This window comes from Biomphalaria glabrata, chromosome 2 (genome assembly GCF_947242115.1).
Source record: "Biomphalaria glabrata chromosome 2, xgBioGlab47.1, whole genome shotgun sequence".
NCBI classification, from domain to species: domain Eukaryota; kingdom Metazoa; phylum Mollusca; class Gastropoda; family Planorbidae; genus Biomphalaria; species Biomphalaria glabrata.
In genome coordinates, this window is record NC_074712.1 from 3,944,726 (window position 1) to 3,964,448 (window position 19,723).

General features: G+C 33.5%; 1 protein-coding gene across 2 annotated transcripts; it reads right to left on the minus strand.

Annotated features, from left to right (window-relative positions):
* Positions 1-80: 80 nt before the first annotated feature.
* On the minus strand, positions 81-18,435 carry LOC106058044 (testican-1-like). 2 transcript variants are annotated; one of them, XM_013215431.2, is made up of 10 exons: positions 17,992-18,435; positions 13,611-13,653; positions 12,358-12,457; positions 11,120-11,303; positions 10,301-10,337; positions 5,808-5,966; positions 5,032-5,238; positions 3,572-3,622; positions 2,484-2,630; positions 81-2,180 (listed from the first exon to the last, which is right to left on the minus strand). In XM_013215431.2, exons 1-10 carry the CDS (start codon positions 18,235-18,237, stop codon positions 2,137-2,139), a joined length of 1,218 nt encoding a protein of 405 aa, XP_013070885.2. In that variant the 5' UTR covers positions 18,238-18,435; the 3' UTR covers positions 81-2,136. The 2 variants fall into 2 exon arrangements, with proteins under 2 accessions (XP_013070885.2, XP_013070879.2); XM_013215425.2 differs by having other exon boundaries at positions 5,808-5,969.
* Positions 18,436-19,723: the final 1,288 nt, after the last annotated feature.

Below are 19,723 nucleotides of genomic sequence, written 5' to 3' on the forward strand. Positions count from 1 at the left end.
GTGAAATTGATTTATCTATATTCCACTGTATGCATTTCTTGGAGAGAAAAAAAAAAGCTCAATGAAAACAAAATCAAACATTTTAAATTAATTAAACTATCTTTAATGAAGAGTAATATATATAGAGTATAGAAGTGTAAATAGATAACATTAAAAGAGTAAACATTGGTTTTGTTTCAGCAATAGCTTTAAGTACAGAGTCAGCTAGTTTTTGATTCACAGAAATAAGTAAAAACAAAAAATATACAAGAACGCTTCAAGCTAAAAGTTAAATCTGGACAAGGAAAACATTCCCATTAATGAACAGCTTTGAATATCATGGCGGAACAGAACAGGAGTTAAACAAATTCAAGTTCACAATTAAAAATTAATTGCTTTCGTTGTAAATGATACAATTTTTCTATTTGAGTAATATCAAGGAAAAGAAAAGCTTTTTGGATTAGGTTTTTTGAGTGAGAGTACATTGATGTACATTCAAAACTAGTGTGAAATTGAGTTCAATATTACATTCTTTTCTTAACTCTTTCTTTAAAATACAATAACTAGAGAAAATAGTAACTCACTCATGTATTTCAATCGTCTTAGTTCACAAAAAAATACAATTTGAGAATTAAAAAATCAATTCTTAAAGCAAAGAAAAAAGAAATTCTTTAGTATGAATCACACACAAAACCTATGCACAATGTTCAATATAGGAACAAGGTGTTATACATCTGGAACTACAATGAAGTCCAAACACCACCGACACTATAGCAAGAGTTGCCTAATACAAAGAGCACTATTGTATGACTAGTAAGCACAGAGAACACACAGAAACACCAATAATGCTTTTGTATGGGTGAAAGTCAAATATAAACATTTTCGTGTTTACTTAAAAAAAAAACAATTTTTATTACTTTTTAATGTTAAGAAAACAAACTTATGTGATGACATCAATTAAATACAAGAGAGGATCAACTCTCTCTGTATAGCAGTTTACTTTAGTGTAAGCAAAATATGGCATACAAGAAACAACTAGAAAAAGTTAACAATAATATAACTTATACTATTATTAATAATTCAGTTATACTATGTAATGGGCTGTGTTAGTAGTGATTAGGGGAGATGTTTCATCACTCAATGGAAGATGGAGGATTAAAGCAATGTTACATTTCTGTGTGTGTCTATATATATAATCATCTATGTGAGTCCATATTCTAAATCTTGATGTTGGCAAAAACAAAAAGATGTACAATGAATGCTCCCTGTTCAACTAAGTCAAGCTCTCAATGAGATCTAGGTGTCCCTATAACAGGGCAAGAGAAGTTCTCATCTGCAGCCTTGATTTATCCACCAAGTACCGCTACTCATTTTTTAAAACTAGATAAACTGAGATATTTCAACCCAGACTTTCAGCCAGTTCTCATGGGTCATTTTTAGAGGAGCAGAAAGCATTCAACTTTTGGAGTTATTAGAACTGGTCAGTAAAGTTTCTCATTGTATTTATCACATGACATTTTTGTTAACCACTGCTCATGCCAGGTCTCACCTAAACTTTTATTTGTACTAAATTAAGCTGTTTTTTTTTGTTTTTAAAATATTCTCACCCTTTTTTTTTTGGCCTATTCTTAATTACATTCTAATGATAGCATAGTTCATCACCTGATCACTGAACTAAATATTTCTATGGAATGAAGTTAGAGGGAAAACATTTTGCAATCACAATGGAATGAAAAATAACTCTGGCTACGTCAAAATAAAATGTATTATCTAATAGGACTCAACCAATTTGACAACAAATTTGATTTTCACAATAAGAGATCATTTAAATGTAAAAGTAGAGGTGTATAATAAATTCCATTTTGTTTTTCAATAATATCTTATCTTATGAAATACAGACGTTACTTCAAAAAAGAAGATGATTACGTCCTACACATGTTTATCTTACAGTAACAGAAGTATCTAAAACAAAATATGTAAATAAAAAGTTTCTTGAATGAAATGCCAACAGATTTTGAAAATATGAATAGATACAAAAATATTTGCAATGTTTTTAAATGGTATCAATAATAAAATAATTTCTAATAAAGAAATGTCACAAGAAATGTCAACAAGAAGATCTTGATCCATAGGTCAAGTTACAGTTGAATGTTGAGCTCAAGATTTCTTGATGGCTGGACTTCCATTCATAGCCAGCTTACCTGGCAATAAAAAACACAAATAAATAAACATCACACACTAAATAGCCATCTTTTAAACAGAATTAACAATACTGTATGTATGAAAACAATGCAAAATAAAAGTAGCAAAAAAGAAATTAAAATATTTACAGTTTAAATATAAAGGATAAAGATACAATATCAAAACACAAAATAAACTCATAACTTCATCCTTTTTTTTTTTTCATACATAACAAATTTTTGAAAGTCTTGAAAAGACTTGAAGGTTTTTATTGCAAATTTTTAACCAAAACAAACAATTTTCCCTCTAAAACAGAAACTTACTGCAGTGGGCTCGACCTTGAGTTCTAGAGCTTTTGATTTCATTCCCGTTGTAGTCCACACACCAACAGGTATAGGATCCATCCTTCTCATTGGTGCACTGTTCTCGCATGTAATAGCCTTCTCTGTCACATCGTGGTTTGAAAGTCACTACCAAAAATATTCAAAACAAAAGCTTACATCAATTCAAGCTAATGAACAGAACAGATAGTTGTTGTGTCAACTTCTTAGTGACCTAAGGCTGTAAGCTCTCAGGAATGCTACAAGTAGATGGAATGACCGAGGACCAGAAAGGCTGACTGCAGACTCAACGGTGTGGAGAATGCCAATCAACTACATAAATAACTCCAAACATTTAGATCAATAAACTTCAGACATATAGTTCTTGTTTCTTCATTTGAAATCACTCACATACAATGTCACCTACCAATAGAAAATTCCATTTGAGTGAGGGCTTGAGAGGCTCAAATCCTCTCTTGCAAAAGCCCTGGACAGAAACCCTGCTGTCTTGCGTAGTGCATAAATGTTGCCATACAGGTCGAGAATTTTGGGTTTCCCAGACCTGTCTAGACGGAGATCTGCAAGTCGGGGGAAGTCAAACAGGATATGAGGCACAGTTTCCTCTTCTTCCCCGCAGCGGGGGCACAGTGAATCGAAATTTGGCCATAGCCGTGAGAAATATAATGAGCTTATATAGAATAGACTATAAATTGCTTGATCTTTCTGAAAATCTTTATTTCCATTAGAAAAACATTTTTTTAATTATGTAAAATTGTTCAAGAATCACCAATTTATATAAATTGTCTTAAAATATCATAAATTAGAACTATAAAACATAAGCTGATAAAATACTCAAAAAGTTGAAAACAAATTTCTGGCGCTATATGCTAAGAAAAACTTATGTAAGAACTCAATTGTTTGCTGGGCATAGAAAGAGTTTCCTGAAACAGCCAGGATAACAAACGACTGAGTTTAAATATCTTTTTAATATGAATGACTAAATACATGGATACACCCCGGAGGTAATAAAATGTATTTATACAAGGTAAGATATAATTAAAATTTAACACAAAATTTAATACTAAACAAACCTGGTTCTCCTGATTTCATGATTTCATCAACTTTTTTATAACAAGGAGCAACTGAAACAAACAAAAAAAAAAAATATAAAATTTGTGTCAATAATTGATTGCAGCCTCTAGCTCTATGGATGGTCAATAGGAAGTCCACACTTTAACCACTGGACTTTCAGGGCCAAACTCAATATTCTTATCAAGTGTTATGACACAATTAGGAGTTGTGCGTGAAATGTTGTTTCATCAAAAGGGAAAGTTTTTCGCTTAGAGGCAGGGAAGCGACTAGTAAAAATGAGACTAGGATTTTTGGAATGGTAACGAAAGTAAACAGAAGACTGGGAAACAACTAGTAAAAATGAGACTAGGATTTTTGGAATGGTAACGAAAGTAAACAGAAGACTTTTGGCAGCTCTAGAGTAAGGTCGGCTTTAATTTCTGAAGTAGATATTTAACTTAGCAACATTCGACAGTTCCCTTCATTAAATATTAAACCTTTATATTGTTGGCCTTTTGCCTGTTTATTTTGTTATTTGATTGTTACCCCCGTTTCGACTTATCTGCACAAGACACAGCACGGAGGCGTCTAACACAAGGAAGCAAGACAGGATAGCTGCTAAACATTCAGTTCAAGCATCACTAAACAATTTAACTTATTGAAATATGTACAAGAAGAATTAAACTAAAAAATTATTGATAAAGAAAAATTAATTAATGCACAGCTACAACCAAACTATTTACAGTTAACCATTTAGCCACTAAGCAGTTGCCAATTCCCTAAGAGAAGGGATATAACCCTGTATCAATTATTTTTTTTTAAATCTATTTTTTGACTAAATTCACAGAAAAAAAAACCTAACAAAAACATTTTTTTATAATAGAAAAAAATAGACCTAGGGATTAGCATCATGTTTCAATTCAAAAATAGGCCTACAGAGCTCAAAAACATTAAAATATAATGTCACATTTAGTTGCCTTCTGATCTCCCGTTTGACTTGATCTAAATATCTAGCATCCATTTGTTCTTCACTTTCACTACTAGACTCTAAATCACTTACCCCAATCATTATTTCCTTATTCTACAGCTAAAACATTAATATTCCCATTAAAATCATATTCAATTAAAGCCTACAAGCCTACACATTAGCCTAAATATGTTACATTTTTGTAGGCTACCAAAAAGAATGTAATTTTCAAAAGATCCTAAAAATCCAATCCAACATGCTGCAGATACAAAAAAAAATCTAAAAATAATGTCACTATCGCTCTCTTAGGTCAAAGTTTGTAAAGGTATAAATAGCTACTGGTATTTAAAAACTAGCAATGCATGGGTAAATGAAAACCCAAAATCTGCGACTCCCGGCGACACCAGTCGTCTACCAGTAGAGGTGATTCCCGGTGAAATTGTTAAGCTGGAAAGAATTTTTTTTAGTGCCAAGCATAAATTACTGTTGCTATCTATATATTGAAAAACTTACCAACATTACTAAAACAGCAGCACCACTCATTGCTTGACAGATGTGAGTCTCCATCATGATCACAGGTTGAAAGGTAGAGCTTCATGCATGGTTCCATGCTGTTCTCTTCGAGGATTGACATCTCTGTGTAGTTCAGCTTGTCATCCACATTCTTATCCATCTGATGGAACTGCCACATGGCAGACTTCAGACACTCACATTTGTGACCTGGTCAGAAGATCAACATCAAAACACACTTTAAAACTTGCAAATACGTGTAAAGGAAGAATTGAAAGATTTCCTTTCATGTAATCAGAAAAAGACAAACTTTGCCCCCCCCCCCCCCCCCCAAAAAAAAAGAAAAAAAAAACATCTGGTACCCATTAAAGCTTGATAGAAGAAACTAAGGGTGTCCTAAAATACAAGAAAAAAATCACAGCCTTTCCCAGGATTTAAAATCCAAATCATATCATCAGTTAAAAAAACAAACCCTTTACTCTTCAATCAAAATGTTTTAAAAATGATTTTATTTTAAATCTTAAATATAACAATAAGACATATATATATATATTAATAGAGACTATATATATAAAAGCAGTACTAGAAAGCAGACAATTAAAGACCAGTTAACTACTGACCAATAAAACCGTCTGGCTCAAAGGAATGTAAAGATTAACAATTGAAAAGATACATTTCTTCAATCTATATATCAGCCTACACAGAGAGAGATTATTTTCCATGCTTCCTCCATTAATGAGTCTCCTAGATTCAGAAACCAGTTTTCAATCCTCACTTACCATCATACTCTCTCAATTCCTTTTTGACTGACACATGCTTGTAAAAGTGTTTGATATTGCCTCCGTGCATTTGTCTGGCCTGGTTATCTTGACCATGTAACAAATGGAACCAGCCCATCATCCGAGACCTCATTTGGGAAAACTGCTTGCTAGTACAGGCTGCTTTTGAAATTATAGAGAAAAAAAAAGGGTTAAACTTGAAAGATATCTTGTATTACACAGAACATACAGGGTATTACAGTCCTAAACTTAATGTGTCACATGTTACATTGTTTACAAAGCAGAGCTTCTGACATAAAGTTGTTTTTTAACACAATTTAGAAGCAGTCTGCCATATTCTGACTGCTTAAATCAGTCAGAACATCAAGGGTATAGAATATCTCCTAAGCTTTGAGGCTCAGAAGAAATCTAATTAACTTAACAACAAAACTATCCAAGATGTACTCTAAAAGTTAACAAAAAGAAGAAATAAAACATAAAAATTACTTTAAAAAAAAAAAAATTAATTGTATCAATTATTTTGAATCAATCATGTAATTAATTTATTAATTTTGAATAGATATAATGAATAGATATAATGACAATAATAAATTTGTTGGATTGGAAATATTTTTATCCATTGTTTTTGTTTGGCTCAATTTCATGCAGGGGCGGACTGGGTATCAAAATCGGCCCGGGCATTACCATATAAACCGGTCCGCAATTTATATATATATATATATATATATATATATATATATATATATATATATATATATATATTAGTGTGTGTCTATATGTAATTAATCTTCATTACATTCTTATCTTTCATTCTCTCAAACTTTTTTTCTACCCTAGAATACTCTCTTCCTATAATTAGTGAAAGGCAGTATACACCGCCAAGGGACAGCTAGGGAGTCTGGGGGAGCGCTGTAAGCTCCCCCAGTCCGGACCCAAGCATTATTTTCGTTATTTTATGCTTTAAAAAATGCATATTTTAAGGTATCTACAGTGCAATTAGCCTGCTACTCTTCCGCTAAAAAAATAAATCTTCTATTCAGTGGAGTCCAGCGACTGGTAGAAAAAGGTAAAATGCTTTAGTTTTTGTATTGGAAGTGGGGGGAAAGAAACCACAAAACCCCTTTTGGCTACGCTCATGAAATTTGGTGACTGTAGTTTGCTTAAGTTGGAAGTAAGTAAAGTTTCCCTTTCAGACAATGAGATCTGAGCCCGGTGATGGTTTGAACTCCTCCCCTCTCGGCTACGCCCATGTGTTTTATCATAGGTGTAAGCCTAATTCTATTCAAAATATATAAAGTTTGATAACGCATCGAAAACTGGATGTATGCTTTCGTAAGCTTACATAATGTATTCTATTTATACATGTATGTAGTCTGAACACTATAAACACTACAATAGCAGCCTTAATGAGTTTCAAACGTTTTGGTATTACTTATAGATTACAGACGTTTCTACAAAAAAAAAAATAATCAAGTCCTACGCATTTCACGTGTCAATCTAGTCATGCATGTTGATCTGTGACTTAAAATATGCTAAGTCATTGGTTTTCCTGGCTGACTCAGGCAACCCATTCCTATAAAGTGGTATCACCACAAATACAAAACTAGGGGTCTATCGAGCCGTCGTCCTCCCTAAATTGCTTTATGACTCAGAAACATGGATAGTGTACAGTTAACATGCAAAGAAACTGAATCACTACCACGACATGTCTGTGAAAAATACTGAATGTCAAATGGCAAGACAAAATACCAGATACTGAAGTCCTTCAAAGAGCGTGTCTGCAAAGCATCCACACAATCCTGATGCAGTCCCAGCTGCGATGGGCAGGACACGTATGCAGAATGGAAGACCACCGCATCCCTAAACAACTCTTGTATGGCCAACTAAGCGAAGAAAAGCACTCACAAGGTGGTCAAAGAAAGCGCTTCAGGGACACCCTCAAAGCTTCTCTGAAGACGTTCAGCATAGACCCAGCCACCTGGGAGACAGAGGCACATGACAGAGCATCATGGCGTCGCGCTGTGAAAACTGGCGCACAGGTTGCTGAGGAAAAGATAACCAAGCTGGCAGAAGAAAAACGCCAGAGAAGAAAAGCAAGGCCATTGACACTAGCTCCAGCTGGAATAACCTGCCCAGTGTGCGGCCGAACATTCCGGGCTCACATAGGTCTCTCCAGCCACACGAGGAGACATAAAACCCCAGTGCAAAGCCCTGATCCCACTGGGTGACAAAGTGGTCATAATCGAACTACGATGGACGAACTATATATATATATATAGGCTATATATATATATTCCTTTACCAGATAAGAGAAAGCAGAACGGTTAGAGAGGTACTTCTAAATGTGAAAAGCTCTTGCTTCGTCCTAGTACATTCTCAAAAACCCGATTTGTATATGAATATATTATTTAGAATATAAATGATTCTAAATCTCCTTTCATTAAATATTGGATGTGACAGCGCTATATAAATTAGTGTAATTATTGTAATAATTTTCATCATAAATGACTTCAAACTAAGCATAAGTTTGCCATTAATCATAACGATGCAAATACTGATGTCGATCTAGATTTATGTTTTAATTATTCTAAATAATTTATTTTTTTTTGTACGCCTTAAGTGTAGTATTTTTAGATCTGTTATTACAAATAAACAACAAGAAACTTACTTTTTCTTTTCAAATCGCAGAAACTAGAACTTTATACGGTTATACCCATATTGAGCTGTGAATAGGTTGGGTGGTTTACAATTTCGCGGCTGTGTGTATGTGTTTAAGTTAGCTTCTTTTAAGTTTTGTTAAAGAGCTAATTGTCTCCCCTTTTGCCGCGTTATATCAATGTTTTCTAACTTAACCTATCCCATCCCTCTTTTTTGTTAACTTTCAATGGAACCATCAAAAGACGGGTGAGGGAAGGAGCAAAACAAAAATAGGAGTGCCATGAAAGGCCCAAGCCGACCAGCAAAATGATCAGGCCAAACACAGTCTCGAAGACATCAAAGTAGTGTTGATGGCCATGCCGCTGGTGCATAGCAGAAAGTACGGTCTAACGTATTGCAAATGATAACACCTACAGTGTATAGTGTAATTCTTAAATTTTATTCTTGTTGAATTTCAAACAAAATTAATTGTAATAATAATTTAAAAAAAAACAACAAGATAACGTGTTCGAGCCTTTGTGTCTTGCTGCTGTCACTTTTTACAAAAGTTTTCTGCATTTAATTTTTTTTCTTTGGTCGCGACCAGACCGGCCCATTTGGTACCGGCCCACCGGGCATTTGCCCGTTTGCCCATATAGCCAGTCCGCCCCTGATTTCATGCTTTTAGAAACTTATGTGTGTTGACCAGTTGGGGAGGAAGTGTATCTGGAAGGCAGTTTCTGTGGACTTGAAACAAGCAAACCACAAAGCTTCTAGACAAGTGCTTATGAAAAGAGAAGGTTTTATAGTTATCTAGTGTTAATTTCACATTTTTTGGCGACGACCTAATCTACCATGCTTATCTCCCCTTAGCTAGTAGTCTCTATAAAAAAAAATTAATTAATTACAACTAACTGATAAAATAATTAATTGGTCAATTTTTTTGTATTGATTCATGTATTAGGGACAATTACTAATGTGTAAAGTTTCAGCTTGATCCGAGAATGGGAAGTGAGAGATATAATGTGTACAAAATGTGTACCAGACAAAGTGAGAGGATGTAAGCTTTGTACAAATGGGAAGGAGCTAATTAGGAAAAAAGTCTGAAAACCTATTCAACTTTTTGATGTGTTTCTAGAATGCTAACTTAAGTAATGACATTTTTTTCCATGTTACAGATATATAAAACAAATATAACCAGTACTTCTGTGGTTTTTAACTCATGATATTTGTGTTCTGAAAGTCAAAGCAGAAAGTTTTCCCTGACTTTGACCTAATAATGTCTGAATGGTAGAATATGTAAATCAAACACATGATTCAACTTTGAAGCTTATTTCAGCTTGTTTTTCTCTGAGACACATTGCAAGAATTTGGTATCATACATGATATTATATATATATGATATATGAACCTTCCAATATGAGATATTGATATCTATATAGGAAAAAGACCCAAAAGGATAATACATTTAATGGTCTAGTAAAAATAATCTCAAGAGATCTAAGATTTTCTAGAGTAATGAATATATTTTAGTTAATTTCTTATTACTATGCTTTTACATATTAATCCCCCAGTCTTCAAAACGTGTTTATATTTTAAAAACACTTTTAATTTAAATAGCAACATAAAGATTTGAAAGACAGACATTTTTAAAAACACTTTTAATTTAAATAGCAACATAAAGATTTGAAAGACAGACAACTTATAAAAAAAAGAACAAAATAAAAATAAATAAATAAAAAAAAACTAATAAAACTATTTAAAACAAAAAAGTAATCAATTTTTTTTTTTGGTAACAAAGCACAGATTGTATAATTCTGGAACCACCAAGTTAAAAAACAAAACAAAAACTTTACCTTCATTTTCTTCACTATTTGGTATCACTTTGCCTGTCTGTGAAACGAAGAGAAATAAGTTGTTACATGATGTAGTTGTATCCATCAAAGTGATCAAACTTTAACATTTTTTGTTATGGATCAAGTTTGTGAGGGCAAGTGATCTGATGAGACTGTCAGAAGTTTGTTCTGTATGAATTTTATTTTATCCGCTGGGGAGCTACACTACATTCACACTTTTATACACAATAACATTCTATTTTTTTTAAATGTCAAAGGTAGAATGATAGGGAAAAGTTTTTTTATATAACAAACAGTTGAAATGAAGGAGCTGGTAGAGAGAAGAAGGGAAGGGGTGAATTGTAATCTAATGTACTGGCATAAATACAGATTTCAAGTTGGCAACAATAACAATTTGAGACAAAATCTTGGAGAACTTAAGCAGAATGAACATTTTAACAAACTAAAGAATTCTGGGAAGACAAGAATACCAAAACATGTGACTTTTAATGGGGTTAATGAAAGAAGCCTTTGCCGAAGAGAGGCACAAAAGATGAAAAGAAAACTCAAATAGACTCAGTCTCATGGTGAAAAAAGCTGTGCATTAGATGTGGAAAAATAAGCAGGTAGCAGCTGTGTTTGCATAGTCATATGAAACACTGCAATCATCCTTAATCTTCAGAATCGAAGACATTGCTGTTATCAATTAATGGCCCCAATTGTATTTTGAAATAAATGTTAATAATAAAACATAAGCACATTATTTTATAATCTTAATATTTACTATTTGAATAAAATATAAAACTAATTAATTTTTCTTTGCTCCTTAAAACTACAAACCAGGACAGGTTTCTGCATGTCAGGCTTCACGTTGTCTACCTCAGACACCTCAGTGGAAACATCAACGTCTATTTTCTCATCACTGGCAGGGTATTTCTCAGCCTCTGCATGATTATACTTATTCTTTTTAAACTTTTTTGAAGCCTTCATTTCTTGCTTCTCATAGCGATGAAACAGTTTCAAACTAATAAAACAAAAAAATAGGTTTTAATAATTTAAATACCGGGAAATTATTGGGTTTTTTTTTTGCGATTTCCCAAAAAAAAAAAAAAAAGGATAAGTCTGTTTGATTGTCTGTCATGTTCAAAACTTTAAAAACTAAAAAGTGATATTGAAAATCAGATTTCAGCACAGCGCCTTGAGCCTATATTTTGTTTGTTAATAGCACTCTATAAATTAAATTATTATTTTATCATTTCCTGTATCATGTTCAAAATAGTTTCCAGCGCTACTTTTGGTCTCCTGAATATTTACCATTTATTTTAACATTAAAAAAAACTATTTTTTCATACACACACTATTTTTAAAACAAGATTTCTAAAATGTTAGTTTAATTCTAAGCATAGAGATAAGATTTTTAAAAAGGGGAAATGCTAAATATATATTTTTTATTTTACAACATTTATTTATATGATAAGTTAAATTACTTGTCAAAAGAGTATCATAGAAAAGTAAAAAAAAAAGTAGTTTTCTTTCAGACTTTGCGATCTTTAGGTCAAATGATCTGTTTCTGAGGCATACGGTTAAAAAAGGTGATGTGGCCAACACAACAACCAACCACCTTTACTTTTTCCCCAACTAATGTCAGGTACCCATTAGAGCTGGCTGGACACAGAGGCGCCCTAAACATTCTGAAACTAAAAATCCCAGTCTTCACAAGGATTTGAATCCAAAACTTTTGATTTAAAAAAAAAAAAAACAGTTAAGAATGCATGTACTATATATATCAATTTGTTTAAGATTTAATAGGCAGTTTATGTTGTTTTACAGATGTGAAGGTTATAGCAGACCCTACTTTACCTTGTGCATTATTTTTTATGGATCTTGAATTGAATGTTATCACAAGCAATCTGGCTTTAAATATACATTTTATATTGAGCAAGATAAGACTTGGGTGATGATAGTTTGTAGTTCATTGTTCTTGATATCCACACAACAAGGTTAGAGACAGTTTAAAACATTCTGAAATCTATTGTGTAGGCCTAACAATTTAAATATAAAAAAGAAAAAAAACTCACCTCTTCTTTAAATCTTTCTTGCTAACACAGATAGGTTTGTCGTCAATAGGTCCAGTGATACACACACTTTTCCTAGAACACTTGATCTCACAGTCTGAGCCTAAAGTCCAAGAAAATAAAGACCCACATATTTAGCATGAATTAGTTTAGAATTTCTTCTTCCTATTTCTACCTTTATAATCATCATTAATTTTTCATTTGCCAAGTATCAAAAATCTTCATTTTGAAAGCTAAATAGAGTTTGAAGACAAACATGCATACTTCATCAATTTGTCATGTTATGCAGAATACTATTTGGCATTGTTATTTTTAAATTTAAAGCAAAGAGGAATGGAGAAAGATGGTCGACAGATCTTCTATGGTGCCCCAATGGTCCAACAGATGAAGTTCTATTTTCACAAGACCAAAACATTGTTTTCATTTATCTCAATAATTATAGATAGAACATAAACCTAAAGGGTTTATATCCAGATATAAGATTCTAAGATAATACAAAAAAAGCTGTATAATTAAAGTAGGGAATTTTTTAGAAGGTTAAACAGCTCATTTAACTGGCAGAAGATTGCATCCTAGTTATCACTAGAAGCAAAATAACTCTTGAGATTAACTAAGATAATATAAATAAATTTGTATTACTAAAGTTGTGAAGGCACTCATTTTTAGAAGGGAAAACAGCTCATTAAACTAATATACATGGCAACCACTAGAAGGAAAAGAACTCATGAGACTCTATTAGGGGATGAGAAAACTTAAAATGGCTTGGTCATGTCTGTCATATGGAGGGCAATCGTACCCCAAAAGTCATCCTTTATGGTCAACTCTGGCTTAAGAAAAACTGATCATCACCACCTCTGATATATGGATGTAATCAAACTGGACCTCAAAGCAGTGGACAATGATGCTGACTACTGGGAAGACATAGCCCTAGACGGCACTATGTGGAGAGAGATGGTGACCAAGAAAGCTATGGACAGCCAAAAAGCATTAGCCTCAGCTCTGGAACAAAAGCATGCCAAACTAAAAATGGCTGCTTCTCTACTACAAAAGCAAATGTCACCTTAAACTGTGATACGATAAATGTGGATGGAAATGTTTCTAGAGAATATGGCTCCAGTCACATGAAAAAGTGTTCTACGAGATGAACCATAGTCCTTCTACGACTGAAGGAGGTCAACACAGAGGGAGATTACTCAACTACTAGTTTGATGGTGCATATAAACATCCCCAAGATTGGTAAAAATCAATACATTTACCTTTTTTTATGTTTAGCCATGACATTTGATTCCTCTGATCAAACTGAAAAGAGAGGTAGGGAAATTAATGTTCTCAGATATAAGATAAGATAATTTTATTTATCCAAACAAATGGACATTCAGTTTGACTATAACTTTCCACCTCAGCATATTACTACTATAACAATAACAATATAGTGCAAACACTAACAGAATTCACATTATATATGTAATAAACACACACACACAAGAAACATGTCATTTTAGAATGTAACACATCCCATTCACAAGACATGGTCTTAAACAAAGTAACACATCACATAAACAAGACATGGCCTTGAAGTAACACATCCCATTCACAAGACATGGTCTTAAACAAAGTAACACATCACATAAACAAGACATGGCCTTGAAGTAACACATCCCATTCACAAGACATGGCCTTAAAGTAACACATCCCATTCACAAGACATGGCCTTATACTAACACATCCCATTTGCAAGATATGGAATTCAGGTATTTTATCCAATTCACCCCTAACGAAATCATCAACGCTATATAATTATTATTAGTTGGGGTCTTTGGAACATTATTAATAACATTGGAATTTTAACATTTGTTTTGCTCTCACAAAAGATGCAGGACACAAAGAAAAGAAAACTTAAAAAGACCCCCCAGCAGACAATGGCTTTGCCTACATTAGGGGTGGGAAAATATGTAGGTCACAACTGTCTAGCACTAATCCTTTATGTTCAGAATCGCCAATTATCATTATTATGTGCTTCATATTTCTGATACCGGTAGTTAATGTTTTTATAATAAGACTAATGAAACATGAATAGAACTGTGTAACCATGTGACCCTGGATGACACATTGGTCTAGATAACTCTACTGACTCAAATCAAAAGTTTTTTTTGGGGTGGAACCTGGGTGGTCAAGACAGATTTTAGCCTGGTACATCATCTTTGACAGAGGTATGTAGCTCTTGTCAAAGCTTTTATTTAACCATATTCTCTTTGCTTCTCTCAATAAGTATTGTACTCTAGTAAGTAAAAGTAAAGTTCCCCTTTCAGACCTTGCGATCTATAAGGCAGATGATGTAAAGGTCATCTGTTTCTGTTTTCTGTGGCCCTCAAGTACTTTAGTGCTGCTATTAAATGTTACATGTTATGTTTTTTGTAATACAGTTTTAACAAGTTCATTAAATCTTATGGCAACCATCTAATAGCCAGATTTCACTTGTAGAGCTCTTCATATCTTGCTGCTACATGATTCCAAATTTCTCATTTCTAAGGCTCAAAGCTTCAAAATTAATTAGTTCCACTGTGTGGCTGCTGTTCAAGTGGTATGCACTTCGGACTGTTGCAATTTCAAACTCAGCCCACTTCCATCCGCTGCTCTTCTGCAGGAATTCTGGGCTGGGATAAAATGTAATAATCGTCATTTCTATAGGAACATCCAAAACTTTTAAAACTCAGTTAAGTGTTAGTACAACTGAACACCGATTTTGAAATATACTTATAATCAATCATATATACTAAACTATTATTCTTTTGCACAAAATTAGAAAATACTGTTACACTTTTTCTTCTGCATTATCAAATTGGAGAGTTAGATTTAACCAGTCTTAATCTGAGATATTAACTGCCCAGTGGTTTCCAGATCAGGCAGCTCTTTATACTGGGCACAGTTTTTCTTCTATAAGGATGCTTTGGAGCCAGTATAATGTTTGGACCTCTTGATAAAGTATGTAGCTTTGAAGGACATGGGCATATTTCACGAGTCTCGATTTTCAGTTTCGGGAGCATTTATATTTTAATTGTGTCAAAACTGGTCCATTATTTGGTTTATTTTACTCAAAATTTTCTTTATCTGTTTTGGCTAGAGAGGAATTTCTGACTGTTTTAGTTTATCATTTCTTCCATGTTTGTCTAGTAGGCAAGGTTTTTCATTTCATTTCCTTCTAGTTGAATGTCTGCTAGGATCCATCAGAGAACAATTTCCTTGTTATTGTTGTTAAGGTTAACAAGAGCTTTGTTTGACACAGGAGAGTTTTTCAAGCTTTGAAGAATTGTTTTAGAGTTGGTCAGGAAGACTATCTGCCTGTTTGGTTTCCATGGGTGGCTCATTATGCATGGTAGTCACTAGTTCTAACGCTCCCCATTCTGCTAAATGGCAATCTGAGAGATCACCAGTTGTGATGAAAGTTTCTAGTCTTTCTTCATTGGGCCATTGAAAGTATTTCATCTCCTCTATATGTGGTCGATTCTTCAAATGATCTGCCATGTACACTCTGACCCACTGGTTGTTGGGTAATGAATGTTTTGAAAAACATTATTTCCTTGAGCGCTGTTGGACTGACAAGCATGAATGAATCTCCTGAGAAAATTTGAATGTCACTTTGACTTCTAGGAAAGTCTATCTGAATACTCCAAATGGGAGACAAGTGTGCTTATCAGGGTAAAACTTTATGTCAGTCAGATGTAATTTTATTTTAATAATCATTCAGTCTGTAGTGTAATTAGATCTATTTACTGTGATTTTTACTTAGTAGTTTGTTTCATCTATATACTGTGATTTTTACTTAGTACTTTGTTTCATCTATATACTGTGATTTCTACTTAGTACTTTGTTTCATCTTTATACTGTGATTTCTACATAGTACTTTGTTTCATCTTTATACTGTGATTTCTACTTAGTACTTTGTTTCATCTTTATACTGTGATTTCTACATAGTACTTTGTTTCATCTATATACTGTGATTTCTACTTAGTACTTTGTTTCATCTATATACTGTGATTTCTACTTAGTACTTTGTTTCATCTTTATACTGTGATTTCTACTTAGTACTTTGTTTCATCTTTATACTGTGATTTCTACTTAGTACTTTGTTTCATCTAGATACTGTGATTTCTACTTAGTACTTTGTTTCATCTATATACTGTGATTTCTACTTTTTATTATGAGATCAAACAATTTGGATTATGAATCAAATAAATCAGCTCCAAAAACAGAATAAATGTTAGCCGGCTCATTAGCATAGACTTAGCCAACCAAAAAATATAGTATTAACTCTAGGAAGAGGTAAAGTCATCCTGGTAACATAGGAAAAAAACAACAACCTAACTTACAAATTTGAATTTTTTTTTTTTCTCACATAAAAAGACAGCTAAAGGGAAGGAATTTGGGTCAGAATCATTGGAAAATGGACAAGCACATTATACAGAGCACTAGTTTCATATTTAATATATATCAAAATAAAGATGTAATTGCCATTTCTTTCTTCTTCTTCTAGCCAGCTTTTTGCTGCTGAGCTGTCAGCTCTTTTGCAGACTGTGCCAAGGAAAAAAAGTGTGCTGTTCAGCCCTGCTGTACAGGGAGTTGGTTATGTTGGACTGGAGTGGTAGTAGGGTCTGGCTAATGTGGATTAGGAAGGGGCATTCAAAGAGGATATGGTTTACGGTTTCATAAGGGTGGGCGCAGTGTCTACAAAGGGGGAGTTGCGTGGGATTTATTTTATTGAGATGGTAATTTAACAGAGGTGTGTGTCATGTCCATAGTTGGAAGATTGTAGATTGCTCTTTGCGGGTGAGGAAGTCAATACTGTCCAGTTTGTTTGGCATGTTCATTTCTTTGTATATGGCTCTGCCTGTGTTTCCCATTGGTTGAGCCACTCCTCTTTGTGGTTGTTGATTAAGATTGACCTTAAGGTGAGGTAGTTAATAGGTCTATCTTGTTGTTCCATAGATGATCCTGCCTTTGAAAGCTTATCTGCCCTTTCATTTCCCATGTCGCCAATGTGTCCAGGGATCCACTGTAATGTGATGTTGATGTTTAATTTTGTAATGGCCATAAAACAGCAAGTTTGATACACACATGTATATATTTGCATACGGGCGAAATGACTCTGGACCAGAAGAATGTTTTTTTGGACATTGCGATGGTCTAGAGGTTAAGTTCGCTAAGTGCTTTATCACTAGGCGGTGGTGTCGCTTCCAGAGTCACTGGTTTGAGCCTTGGTCAGCGTAGTCTCTTATTATCGTAGCATTTTAATTCACTACTTTCTATCTTAAAAACTTGGTCCCTGGTGCTGCTATTCATTTATGTTTAATATATGTATGTATCACATTTGTTTCAGCACCTAGATTCAACTCTATGTTTATGTTAAAACAGCAAGTTGTACGGACTCATGTAATCTATATAGATCTAGATTCTTAAATGTTGATAGCAAAAGAGTGTCAGCCAAAAGGAAATCTACATTGAAAAGATAAACATTCAAAAATATCTTTAGGCTTATAGATTTAGTTAGAAATGATAGATCAATTATATATAGATCTAGTTTAAAATAGTTATATTTATTAACGTTAACTTTTAAATTATAATCCTATTTTTAATGCATACCTTGCCTTTCCTGCTGAATTTATTTTTCCTGTACTTTTTGGAATATCGAGATCTATTATCCATGTCTTTTGTTTCATCGTCATTGCTGTTGACATCATCATCTTTCTCATTTGCTTTATTGTTGTCATCCACATCAAGTTCTAATCCATCAATTTTTGGCTTCTTTCGCCTTCTACTTTTTTTGTCGGCCTCGGTTAAACAGACAATAACAACCAACAAGATAAGCAAGATGAAATATAAACGCATTTTCTTGTACCCTTTATTGATATATATTCCTAAATGTAGATCTAGATTTCAAGATCTAGTCTAGATCAGAGATCTTTGTCAGGTGAATCACTAGTAGACTTAATCCCTATACGGCTATAGTCAGTCCTCCTAGAAAGTCAACAACAGTGACAGAAAAGTTAATGGACTGCTAAATTCAACACTAATTGCACTTTAAAATCCCAGATTTTTTTTTTTACTATTATAATTAAAAAAAAAATATAAATGTAAACTTGGACTTGTCAAATATATTTAAAAAAAAAAATATGTTTTTTTCTTTTCATTTTATTTTTTAGATTGTTTTTATTTAAGCTGATCGAGGAGTAAGTCATTTTTAACAGTAAGCAGCATCATCTGGACATAATGGAGCAGGGAGACAATCACTAAAATATTTTCTGTACATAATATTTGCCCTTGGTGGCTAGGCTAGATTTAGATGTTATTATTACTAGCTTTAGGGAATTTAGGCCTACCAGTCGACAATCAGGGTCGGCACTAGGCAAGATTTCGCAAGAATAGGGCTCATGTTGGAATCGGCTATAAGGTATCTTTGAATTTTCAAACAAGAGTAGGCCTATATTGACATATTGTGATGAATTGGGAAACATATTTGCGTTGTCGAAGGGCCGGCCTTATGTAATAGGAGGCTCTAGATGAAGTGATTTGGTGGTCCCAAATGAAATAGAAAAATAAAAAATAAACAGTGAAAAAAAAATACACAATTCATTTAAAATAATAACACTAGGGCACAAGTCTCGCTATTTCTTCTCTAAAATAAAATTGTTTTGGGTCCTGTGCGAGGTCTCCACCAATCGGAGGACTTCAGCGGCTGCCTAGTTTGCCTATGCCTTAAGGCCAAAACTGATTCAAGCATATCTATTTCGTATTTTGGATACTAATAAAAATCTAGTTACGGTGTGTCGAGAAATCGCTTGTTTGTCGGGGTGTTACTGTTCCTGATTGTTTTCAATGGTTCGCCCTCCTGCCTATTGGTGTTTGTGATTGTTTGTTTAGCACCACTTTCATGGTACTAGGACTTAGCACTCTCAGTGCGCTGTAGTCCAATTAGACCCTACTATTGTGAATCAGCAAATACTGTCTCCATAATTAATTAATTACGACTAATTGATCGATTTTTGTTATTGATTCATGTGTTGTCATCGGCAATGAATAATTGTGCAAAGTTTCAACTTGATCCGAGACTAGGAAAAGGGGGAGAATAACGCGTACAAAATTTGTACCAGACAGAGTGAGCTGAGATAAGCTTTGTAAATTATCTAAGGGAAAGAGCGCCTCACTTAAAACTATATCTCAATAATGTAGAAGTTATTTCAATATCAAAAAAAAAATAATTAATTACCAATAATTACTTAGCTAATTGGTTATTATTAAAAATAGATTCATGTTTTGTTTGGTACAATAAGTAATATTTAAAGTTTCACCTTGATCCGAGAATGGATTTGGAAGA